General features: G+C 34.0%; 1 protein-coding gene across 1 annotated transcript in view; it reads right to left on the reverse strand.

Moving 5' to 3' along the window:
- LOC106874390 (uncharacterized) overlaps nucleotides 1-12,279 on the reverse strand; it is a 280,957-nt gene that overhangs the window by 97,405 nt on the left and 171,273 nt on the right. Inside the window, exons 90-98 of the mRNA XM_052968226.1 lie at nucleotides 11,760-11,906; nucleotides 9,910-10,095; nucleotides 8,541-8,669; nucleotides 6,954-7,130; nucleotides 6,070-6,195; nucleotides 3,543-3,716; nucleotides 2,354-2,488; nucleotides 816-1,004; nucleotides 166-291 (exon numbers count right to left, since the gene is read on the reverse strand). Coding sequence (XP_052824186.1) covers nucleotides 166-291; nucleotides 816-1,004; nucleotides 2,354-2,488; nucleotides 3,543-3,716; nucleotides 6,070-6,195; nucleotides 6,954-7,130; nucleotides 8,541-8,669; nucleotides 9,910-10,095; nucleotides 11,760-11,906 — 1,389 coding nt within the window. The remainder of the gene's footprint in view (nucleotides 1-165; nucleotides 292-815; nucleotides 1,005-2,353; nucleotides 2,489-3,542; nucleotides 3,717-6,069; nucleotides 6,196-6,953; nucleotides 7,131-8,540; nucleotides 8,670-9,909; nucleotides 10,096-11,759; nucleotides 11,907-12,279) is intronic.

Raw genomic sequence — 12,279 nt, forward strand, 5'->3', positions numbered from 1 at the left:
ATATATATATATATATATATATATATATATATATATATTCTTAAGATAAACAGTAGTAATACACATACTTCAAATAAAAAATAAACAGTTAAAATTTAAAATATTCAACACCAAAAATTGCAAGAAAAAATTACAAAATGAACAGATGATAACAGGAATACTTACTGTATATTTATCTTGTTGTATATTACGTAGTAAATTAGAATTTTTCAGAATTATATGACCATTTGTGTTCACAGAGAATATATAGGATGCCACTCCATAGCCTTGGATTTCATACTTCAAATTTTGCTGTGGAAATGGGGAAAGTTTATAATCAACAACATATATTAATAGGAGTTATATCTTGATTGTTATATTTAGTGTAATTATACATTATAATTTTTTTTATTTATTTATCATGAATGCTTAAATAATAATTTAAACTAATTTTTTTTTTATTGTCCAGTATCAAATGTCATGCTTTCGCATTCCTTTGGACAGTACAAGTAAGACTGGTTGGCAATTATATGTTACAATTCTGTATTGCTACTGTTTGCATCTCACTCAAAGATTTAACATAGCTAATAGTAATTATGAGTAGTTAAAATGAATACATTTATAGGTGGAGTCAGAACTCTGGAACCAATGTTTATATGACTAAAAATTTTATTAAATTAATTTGCCTTTATGTCATTATGAAAAGTGTAACTCAAGATTGTTACACTTTATCAAAATAGAATATGAACACAATTTTCTAATGAGTGGATGATAACTGGACTTATGCATATCTGGAGAAAATGCAACATTAATTAAAATGAGAGAAAAGAACTTACACGCAGATCTCTATCCCGTGCTGTGACTCCGGTGAAAATAGTACTACCCTGAGAAGCATTTTCGTCAGTTACTGCAGAATAAGGTGTATTAAGGAATTCTGGAGAGAAGAGGCTTTTAATAATCCTTATTGTCACTATAGCTGTGGCAGTTTTTTCTGGAATTCTCTGGTCACTAGCAGTCACTTCAAACTGAATAAAGTGTGCATAAATAAAATTTAATTACAAATTAGAACAAACAAGTAACAAATAATTAACAAATTAGAATAGAAATTAAAATTTATATGAAAACAAATTGAAATGTATAAAACAGAATTCAAAAGTATTTAATTTTTCCTTACAGAATTAACTTTTGTAATGAAAATGTAAAAGTATCTTGTATTTTTAATATTTCATGCTGGTATAGCTTATATGAGTAGTTGTTTGGTGTAGAGTATATATTTATAAGTGCCTCTTAAAAAGACACATTAGAAGGAGCAGCTAGTGATTAAAAAAAAGAGAGCAGTGATGTGTATAAGCAATGTCCATGGTTATAACCTACGGAATTGGAAAAAGTGAATGAAGTTAAAAGTTTTCTGTTTAATTTGAGTTGTTGCTATTTAGTATAGGAAACAAAGCTATTGTATTAAGAGATAAAGGAAAAATAAATGAAATATATTGAATAGATTTAAGAGTGGTATAGAGCTGACATTTTTACAGAATTCAAAGCCATTGTAGGAATAGCAGGAAAGACTGGGTGTTAATAGTTTGACAATGGATCTCTGTTAGAAGGAGGTAGTGGCTGTAAATTTGTCCAGTAGGTGGATATTTATGTTAGCTTTGGGGTTATAGGCAAGTAGATCTTTTATGAACTTGTTCTTTGATAAAAGAAAAATAATCAAGTTCTTTCGTGATGTTGGAGGTGATGATTTTGCTCTCAATAATTTCCTGGAGTGTAATAAGCAACAGCTGTTTGATCATGGTTCAAAAAATTGATATTCCATTGATAATTAGATCTTTTAAGTATGATTAGATCTTTTAAGTATAAAAAAATTAAGATGAAGGTTATACAGAAGAATACCTAGTAGTTATACTTTGATATACATTGACATTAAAAAATTTAGCAAGGTTTTGAAAAAGTGATTGATTTATAGTTTTCTTTTTACAGACCATTTTACAACATAACTTCAGTGAAATAAATTTTAAATTTGTAATTATTTTAAGCCTGTTATATTGCATTGGTCAATAAAATTTGTTGGATGCTAATTAAAAAGTAAAGCTTAAAAACTTCATATAAAGTGTCAAAATCTGATTATAATAAATATTAATAAAAAAATCTGGAAAGAATATTTTAAAAAGTGGAATGATATTGTGCAAGTTAAAAGACCTCTCATGATCTTCATTGAATGTGATCATTCTAAAGCAGAATTTGTGTATGATAAAAACATATTAGTAAAACCCATACTTTTCTTAAAAGGCAAGAAATATCAATAAATAAACATATACATTTTATTTTTAATTTCCAAGAATCATAATATAAATGTATATTGTTAACTTCTTACCATAATCGGATTTTCAGGAATACCACGAAGACTTTTAATTAAGCTAATTTCTCCAGTGATGAAATTAACAAAGAAAAATTGCTCTGCTTTGAAATTTGAAGTGATGGTTCTTGAGAGACTATATTTCAAGACATCCTGTAAAGAATACAATCAAAAGGAAATATTTTATAAATCATACAAGATTTAATGAATTTACATATGAACATTCCTATTAGATCAATGCAATAACTTTATTACAAATAGATGGTACATTCAGTAGTGTGATGTAGAAAGTGAAACAAAACAATGAGCTATTCTTTAGTTTAATTATTACTATATGTAATCTGTCTTTGACATTAATAAGTTTTTATGCATAGTCCAAAGAGGAAGACAATGGTGTAGAGTGTGTTGGGTTCTAGGGGCAGTTGCCCTGCAGGCAAAATTCTAAGGAGAGCAAAACTACAAAAGAAAGAAAATAAAGAAGTAGTGATAACAAAAAAAAAAAAAAAATAGCCAGCCTTACAGCAATATTTGTTTTGCCCTGGTTACCCAAAACCAGAGAGCTGGCCCAACTTCTTGCAACAGAGTGGACTCCACAAAAGGTGACTAAAAGTCTGGAGGTGATGTCAAATCAGATGAGGAATTAAATCTACTACACAAGTCAATTAAGAATACTACACAATTATGAGGAATAACTGAACAGACAATTTGTCAATTACTATACATATTTATTTTAAATTTTGGCACAAGGCTAGCAATTTTGGGGGAGGGTATAAATCGATTACATCGACACCAGTGCTCAACTGGTACTTATTTTATTGACCCTGAAATGATAAAAGGTAAAGTCTACTTTGGTAGAACTTGAACCAGAACGTAATAACTATTTATATTAAGTAGTTATTTCAGGAGGTTTAGTATCAGTGTGTGGGGGTATGGGGGTGTGCACGGGTGTGCAGGTGGCGGTGGGGGTTGATGGGTGTGCAGGTGTATGGGTGGGGTGAGGGATTTACACACTAATTCAATAAGTAGGTTGTCCAGTTGATCAAACAAATTAATATTCATTTGATAAAACTGATGCAAGAGTTCATAATATTACTTATGCTGGTGTGTGTGTGTGTGTGTGTGTATGCATATAGGTATGTAAGTGTATGGTTAGGAAATTTTAAACCATCGTATTTAATAACATAATTCAAGATAAAATAAAACTTACATTGTCCAAATCTGCGGCTGATACTGTAAGGATTATCTGACCAAGGTTTTCTGACTCATTCAAACTCCTAGAATAATTTTGCCTTAGGAAAATTGGTGTATTCAAATTTCTTTTCACAGTTATAAATACTGTTGCACTTTTCTTTGTTGAGTTTAGGGTTGCCTCAACCAATAACTGAAAGATTAGAAAAAATAAATTATGCCAGCATGGGAAAATAGGCATACAATAATGATGATGAGGATGATGATAATGATGAAAACAACAATATAGAAACGTTTCAAGATTAAAATATGCTTGACTATTTAAGATCATAACAAAGAACATTGTATTTTATGATCTCCGTAAAATAAACAAAAAGTTCAAAAATTTCCTCCAATGTGCCCAGTTTGCAGCAGATATGAATGTTATACAGCCAAATTTTGGAATGGCTGGATGGCTTTCTACTCCCTGTAGCAAAAAGATTGAGTTCCTATATTCAGGATACTTTTGATTTTGTGTCCAAAATTAATAACTGTTTTTTGATAACCATAGGTGTTTCTTCACTATGCCCCATTATTGACCACAATGTGGGGATGAAAGCGTGCATGAATGCCTTTGAGGAATGATCAAACAAAAGTGCTCAACATCCTTAAACAACCCTTATTCAGAGACCTTTTGAGTGGGATGGGCTACTCGACCTGAAGAAAATTCTAACTAGGCCCCACCTGCAAGGTCATGTGCTGTTTATCTTGATATGAGATCACAATGTTATGCACATATGGTTGTGATGCATGTGCCTGACATACCCTTATCAGATGGGTTGTCATGATGGGTATACTGGGCTTCATATATTTCACCCCAGTGTCATTTTGATTGCATGCACTGCTCTCTCTCTCTCTCCCCCCTCTCTCTCTCAATAATAATAATAATAATAATAATAATATAGTAATAATAATAATAATAATAATAATAATAATAATAATAATAATATAGTAATAATAATAATAATAATAATAATAATAATAATAATGATAATAATAATAATCTTCTTCTTCTTATTATTATTATTATAATTTCTTTATTTTCCCCTGAGGTATCAAATAAGGAAAGCATTACAAGTATAGTTTACGACTTTGTGGGAGTTTACATAAAAAGATGAAGGAAAGATGCAGAGAGAAAGTGAGGAGATTAAAAGAATAAATAATATATGAAACATGTGAACACATTAATGATGCAGTCTGCCTGATACAGAAGGGCCTCCAACAAGGGCCAATTAAGAAACTCCACTGATCTAGGATCATCCTGATTACCAAGAGCACAAGCCCTCATTAAGTTGTTGTTCTCTAATCCACAAGCACATGCTTAGATTAATTCCATTCACCCTAACCGTTTGTGGCTTAGTCAACTACCTTTTAACAAATTTGCTGAGAGATAGCACTTTCTTCTCTGCCTTCACATTTATTTTCCAGCGGAATTTGAAAAAGCCGATCAGCCAAAGAAGAAGGTGTCTGTTCTTAATGTTTTCAGCCTTGTCTTCAATACAGACTCTTTCATCATGGCTACTAGATAGAAAATAATCACCAACCACTCTTTGTTAAAGGTGAGTAGTGATGTAATCCCCACGATGGATTCAGTTGATAGATGGATTCACCCTACATGTGACAACAACTGTTTGTCATTACTCCACAAGTCAGCAAAGCTTGGACACTGCATGAGTGCATGAAGTATGGTTTTATCACTCTGTGTACATCTTGAACAGTCCACCAGGTGGCATGTCCATGACTGTAGAGTTTATCTTTAACAGATAGTACCCCTCAGTAGCATTACCAAGTCAAGAAATTTAGAAAATTATCCAAAGTTCTATCTGTTCAGAAAGTCTTTTGAAGCAGGTCAGGTAGTTCATCCTCAGCCTAAATTTTTCCCAAGAACTCATTACCCTTACTTTCTACTAGTTCTCCATATCTATTGCTAAAGTCGAATTTCCAGCTCTGTTAGAGTGCAGTGAACATCTAACAACATTCCAATCTTGATCTTAGTTTAACCCATGACTGCTGATCCACCAAGGAAATGAGCTGTGGGGAAACATATCTTACAAACAAAGACCAAGCATGCTTACTGTCCAGAAAAATCAGATCGCACTACCTCAGTGTATATTTGTACATTAACAGCCAAAGCATGCTGAGTCTGCATTCCAGAGGATGCTGATAAAGAAATGAACTGTCTGATCAATGGAATGTATCCCTTCCATAGAAGCAGAAAAGCAATCAAACTGGGACTGGGGCAAGGTACAATGGTCAGCTAGTAAGTTGTAACAGAGTTAATGCAAGCATTGCTAAAATATTTCTTAGAATTTCAACTAAATTTGTTATAGAAAATTCACTACAGATTTTGTCATATTCAATGTCAACTGTTGCTAACACTTCAAAACAAACATGTATAGGATTGATCACAAAACGTTGAGAAAGTAATAAAACTAGGAGACCAAGAAGGTAATGATAGTATGATAAGCAAAACATGTAAAACAAAGCAAATGCTGTAATTCTCTTACTGTGTAAGTGGGTGAATGCAAATTATCAGTTTTCAAGTCCTTTTTAACATATATTGAACCATTGCTTCCAATTTCAAAATATTCTGTACCAGGTACATAACCAGCTAATTGGTAGGTGTATTTCATCTAAAAAAAATAAAACAAAATCATGTAATTTACTATAATTCATTATAAATGTAATTAAGAGAATTCAATTGCATCAGCTTAAGCAAGGGGCATATATATAAAGATAGATATTTATGTGCAAAATATATGAGGTATTTTTGTGTGTATGTATGTGTGTATGTGTGCGCACGTGTGTGTGCGTGTGTGTGTGTGTGTGTGTGTGCATGTGTGATGACACGCACAAGGTTTCTATCTTTTCTTCTCTCTTATTTATTTATTTATCTCTGTATTTGCTTATTGAACTATCCACATGACATAATTAGGATTTTAAAATTTGATCTGGAATGATCCAGAGGGAAATATATTCATCATCAGCTATATAAACTCACAGGTATTCCACCTGTATCTAGTTTTGGTAAGTGCCAATGCATGAAACTCTCAGACTTTGAGTCACTCAGTTACTTCTGCTTATAGACTTATACCCAAAGGCATCCTCACCATGGCCATCCCATCTTTAAAAGCAGAGTTCATCTCATACAATACATCGTTCCTTTTTTAAAGGCTACACTGAGATTTGATTACAATTTTTGACAAGTTTAATGAACATGAAAGAGGTTCTGCCATTGACTTATAAACTTCACAGAAAAGCCTTGTATCTCAAGTATTAATTCCAGGTTGTACTCTACTGTCTCTGCTAACAAGTACCAACCAATATTTATAAACAACAACAAAATAACAAAAAAAAACAGAAACAAAACAATTGAAGAATAGGTACTTACTGGTGAGTTTATTTGTATATTAAGCACCATTGATGAGACAGGGAATTCTTCATCAATGGTAATGTTATAATTTTGTTGGGTAAAGTCAGCTGGTCCAGAGCTTTTAACAACTGTTACTTGTAGAGTCATGGTTCCAGCCAAAGATGGTACACCAGCATCTTTTGCCCTGATTTTTACCTGTAGGATTGCAAGAGGAGTTGAAATAAGGAAAAAGTCTACAAAAGACATCTGACTTTGAGAAATATAATGTCTGGTTACCACACATGTAAAACACAAGTGCAAGGATGATTAAGATCTAGCTTTTGAAAACTAGAAAAATATTTAAATGAATAAATCATATACTTATTCATTTTGAAAACTATTTATATACAAATTTATAAACATTTTCAAACACTAATTTAGGATTTAAAAGCAAAAGGGAAAAAAACACATTAAAGCTATTGAAAAAAATTGAAAATGTATCGCCTGCATACTGGACAGTCATCACAGTGGGTCTTCATTCTTTTTCATTTTACATTAATGTCTCAATTAATATCTTAGCCATAAACTTCTTATCTACAAACAAACAAATAAGTTCATATGTAGTGAAATTAATGATTTCATTTGAATTGTATTTGTTTGTAATTCTTGCTTGTCTCAAAAACTTGGGCTCACAATCACAAGGTTGTGAGTTCAATTCATGATGGCAAGTTGTGTTCTTGAGCGAGACATTTTATTACATGTTGCTCCAGTCCACTCAGCTAGCAAAAATGGGTAGTACCTGTATTTCAAAGGTTGACCATGTTGAATTGTGCATCACACAGAATCTCCCTGAGAACTATGTTATGGATGCACGAGTCTGTGGAGTGCTCAGCTATTTGCATGTTTCATGAGTAGACTGTTCCATTGAGTGGATCAACTAGAACTCTTGTCATCATAACTGATGAAGTGTCAGTGAAGTCAAGCAGGCCTGTTTAAGTGGCGGTGGCTCAAAACCATCTACCAGTTGGTAATAGTAGATACCACTGTAGAAGTGGTTAAAAAGGCTGAGAAGGAGGACAGCGTGTTTGTGAGATAGAAACTGGATTGTGTTTGAGTGATACCATGCCAACTGGTCGGGTGGTCATTTTCAGATGCAGTCAAGGATATATGCATGTGCAGCTGCAACACTGTCCCATATAAAGCAGTAGTATTTGTGGTGGGTCTCACAGTATTTTTGATTTTTAGTCAAAGGAAAAATCAGTGCCCGTGATTCATTACAGAGCTTCTGAATCTGGTGGAAGATAATGGAGAAGAAAGTAGAAATCTAGCCCCACAAAAAAAGGGTGGACTCTGCTAAAGGCATTGAGGATGCCAAGTGATGGCACTAAAACATAATGGCTTAAGTTTTTCACCCAGTGGTTTGGGATGCTGGAGTATTAGACATGATAAGACACAGTGTATAATGAATCTATTTCAACATATGCAGGCAATCCATAGCACAATACTTAGAGGTAGGTTTCAGCTAATGGTTTCATTAGTCAAGCATTTTTATTGCACACAGACATACTTGTACATACACAGTCATACATAGACAAAAACAAAACCTCAAAACAAAGACTAACTTACATCAAATCGATTAGGAGCATTAACCAAGGACTTGATTAGACTAACTTCTCCAGTATTCGGATTGATGAAGAAATACTGTAAAGCAGACTTGTCTCCATATATTTCATAGCTGATAACATTGTTTGGTGCCTGTGTAATATTAAGAAAATTAAAATAACCAACTGATTCATTTTTAACGTGTGTGTGTGGGTGTGTGTGTGTGTGTGTGTGTGTGTGTGTGTGTGTGTGTGTGTGTGTGTGTGTGTGTGTAAAATTTGCTAAACAAAATATTTGATTTTATTGAAAATATGAACAGAAGTATATTTTACAAAAGAAAGACAAAGTAAAGAAAAAAAAGAAAGAAAAGTGGGGAGAAAGAAAAAGAAAAAACGATTAAACATCAATGCAATACCAAGTGCTTCAATTGGTTGCATACCACAAGGTTCAATGGAACCTAGTGAAGCATGTCAGCATGTTTGTGGCGTTACCGCAAGTGAGGCTGAGGCATTGGTAAAGCCAAGCACCCTCATAGGCATCACCTGACACCTTAATGAGGGGAGCTGCCAATGATATTGATTTCTAACTTTAGTATTGGCTACACATTTATAGGGATGGGGCTAAATTCAACTGAATCAGTTCCCCTTACATCCAGAGTCACTAGAAATTATAAGGAAAGCATTTTTTGGCAGGATGGGGGCTATACAGATCCTCTAGTGATGCTATGTGTAAGCAGCTTCAAACTATGAGATGCTTTCTAATGCAAAACCGATTCCCTTCAATGAAGATGCAGTTTTGGATGAACAAAATTCAAAACATTGTTGATTGTCCTCCAATGATCCTCAAGCATAAGCTAATGAATTTTCTCTGCATTTCCAAGAGTGACACTTGTGGAAGATCTTCCCGATTGCTCATTGTCTTCCAGGGACATTCTTCCACTTTTGAAGCACCCATGCCATTCAAAAACATTGCATACAACCCATTGCCTTGTCATCATAAGCTTACCAAAACATGCTCAATGTCTCTGAAGAAGGCTTCTTTATAAGGCGAAATTTCACGTTGGCGCTTTGTTCCAATTTCCTGTCCATGACAAAAAATGTGGACTACAACATACATGTGATCACAAAAACACAAATTTCACAACTTGTGAAGTATACCCAGTGATGTCACTTGGCACACTGCTCCATGAAGATCACTGTTAGCTCCCATTATACATTTGTGCTGCCATCTGTTGGCACCCTACAGAACTATTCCAGGAACTTTTTAATACTACCTATATTTAAGTTTTACCAGAACACATCAGTGAAGCATAATCTAACGATTACTGCTAAATATTAGAATAAAAAAAGAGAAAATAGGATTTTAGCACACATATATGTAAATATATTCTTACAGTAACATCCCTGTCTGTGGCTGTGACAGTTTCAATAACTGTTCCTACAGGAACACTATTTTTTATCGTCTTGATGATAGGATTTTGTCTGAATACTGGTGGAAAGAAATTGCGTTTAATTGAAATAATAGCTGTTGCAGTAGCACTTATAGGTGGTGTTCCATCGTCTTTGGCCACGACTCTTAGCTGAAAATTAAAACAAAGGAAAAATCATGTTTCTTCATGTATGTTACAAATTTCATTATATTTAGGATTTGGGCAACTAAACATACGATGCCTTACAGCAAAAATAACCAAGTATATGTTACTATGATATTTAGATAAAATTAGAGCATTTATTCTTCATACTTATAAATGTGTTGGGCAGTCTGTTTTCTTCAGGTCAGTGCTGTAACAGTGGAAGCGCAATGGCCCAGTGGTTAGGGCAGTGGACTCGCGGTCATAGGATCATGGTTTCGATTCCCAGACCGGGCGTTGTGAGTGTTTATTGAGCGAAAACACCTAAAGCTCCACGAGGCTCCGGCAGGGGATGGTGGCGAACCCTGCTGTACTCTTTCACCACAGCTTTCTCTCACTCTTACTTCCTGTTTCTGTTGTGCTTGTAATTCAAAGGGTCAGCCTTGTCACACTGTGTTACGCTGAATATCCCCGAGAACTATGTTAAGGGTACACGTGTCTGTGGAGTGCTCAGCCACTTGCACGTTAATTTCACGAGCAGGCTGTTCCGTTGATCGCATCAACTGGAACCCTTGACGTCGTAAGCGAAGGAGTGCCAACAGCAAGTGCTGTAACAGGTTCATAGTTTTTCTGGGCAGGTTGTTCATCCTCTGCAGATTAGTTGGGTGAGGGGTCTGCCATTTTGGCAATAAGCCAATGTACCGTGGATCACCATTAGTCTGGAACCTCTCCAGGAGACTAGCTCCAGTCAGTAATGTTCTCTTGGATCTATGGAAACCCCTGGCCACAACAAGGTCATACACAGGACTACTTCCATAATGGTGGACCTGGTCGTCTCTATGCATGATGATGCCATCAAGCAACAGCATGAGGCCAGAAGCCAAGTAACTTATAAATATAGTAATTATAGTAATCATTTCTTTATAATTATAACAGTAATTTGTAAATTAGGCCTAAGGGTAGCAATTTTGAAGGGACAGGGTTAGTTGATTTGATTTCAGTACTTGGTTAGTATTATATTTTCTCAGCCTTAGAAGATGAAAACAATGTTGTAAAGAGCTGGGGAAAATACAGTAAGATATTTTCTCAGAAGGTGTAACAATTCTTCCCATCTATCACCCACTTCATAATAATCCTTTCTACTAGAGGTATGAGGCCTGAAATTTTGAGGGAGAGAGCAAGTGATCCCACCCCCCAGTACTTAACTGCTATTGAACTTGTTTAGCTCCAAGTCAGCTCTACTAAGCATTTCTATGGTTAATCAATGGCCGTTTCATTTTTCTCTTATTTTCTTCGCAGACCCTATGTATCTTGAACTACATTGTGTCTAGTCAACACATCTTCCCTTTTTAAGACAGTAAGTTTACAAGGGAGTTGGATGCTATTTCTAGCTTCATCAACTCATTAATGCAGCAGTAGTGACAAGATATGAACCTCTAGCCTCTCACTTAGTTGCCTGGTATTCTAGCAGTTCAACAACCCATATTCTCTCACCCTTCTTTTTTTAGTTGATACACATTTTCCATGATTCTTGAAGCATGGAACAATAGGTTAAATTTCCTATAAACTAAGAGCATGTCTAATAATAATCTTTGTGCTTATTTGGGCCTTTTGCAGTCTTTTGCTAAATTTACTCCATTACATTATTGTATGAAGAAATATCAAATACTAACCACAAACTTAATAACTTTGGTTGATAATAAATTAGCTGTTGATTTCAGAAATATTGATCCAGTGTTACGATCAATCCTGAAGTAATTAGGTGCCTCATCATCTCCTATTATTTCATAAGTGATTTTATTGAATTTATTGAAATTGTTCTGAAAAACAAAAAGTAGAGAAAGTAATTAATAAATAAAAAGATGAAGACAAAAAATTGTTTTCATTGTTTACTTATCTAGAAAACATGAATATCATACATTTAATTTTCTTCCTAGTTTTAATCATTCAACATTGATTCTCAGTATATGTGTGAATGCTACAATGTTTGAGGCTAGATGTATATATGCATGCATATGTGACTTTCAAGTTACATATACAGAAAAAGGATTAAAAGGAAGAAACAACAGGAGAAAATGAGATAGGAAGTTAATTTGCAATAAAAAAAATTATTCATTACATTGTAGACAACTTGTATGTGGAAATGATACACGACCTTCTATTAATGTTGGTTTAAATATATATGTATATATA

Source organism: Octopus bimaculoides, chromosome 5, assembly GCF_001194135.2.
Source record: "Octopus bimaculoides isolate UCB-OBI-ISO-001 chromosome 5, ASM119413v2, whole genome shotgun sequence".
In the NCBI taxonomy this organism is placed as follows: domain Eukaryota; kingdom Metazoa; phylum Mollusca; class Cephalopoda; order Octopoda; family Octopodidae; genus Octopus; species Octopus bimaculoides.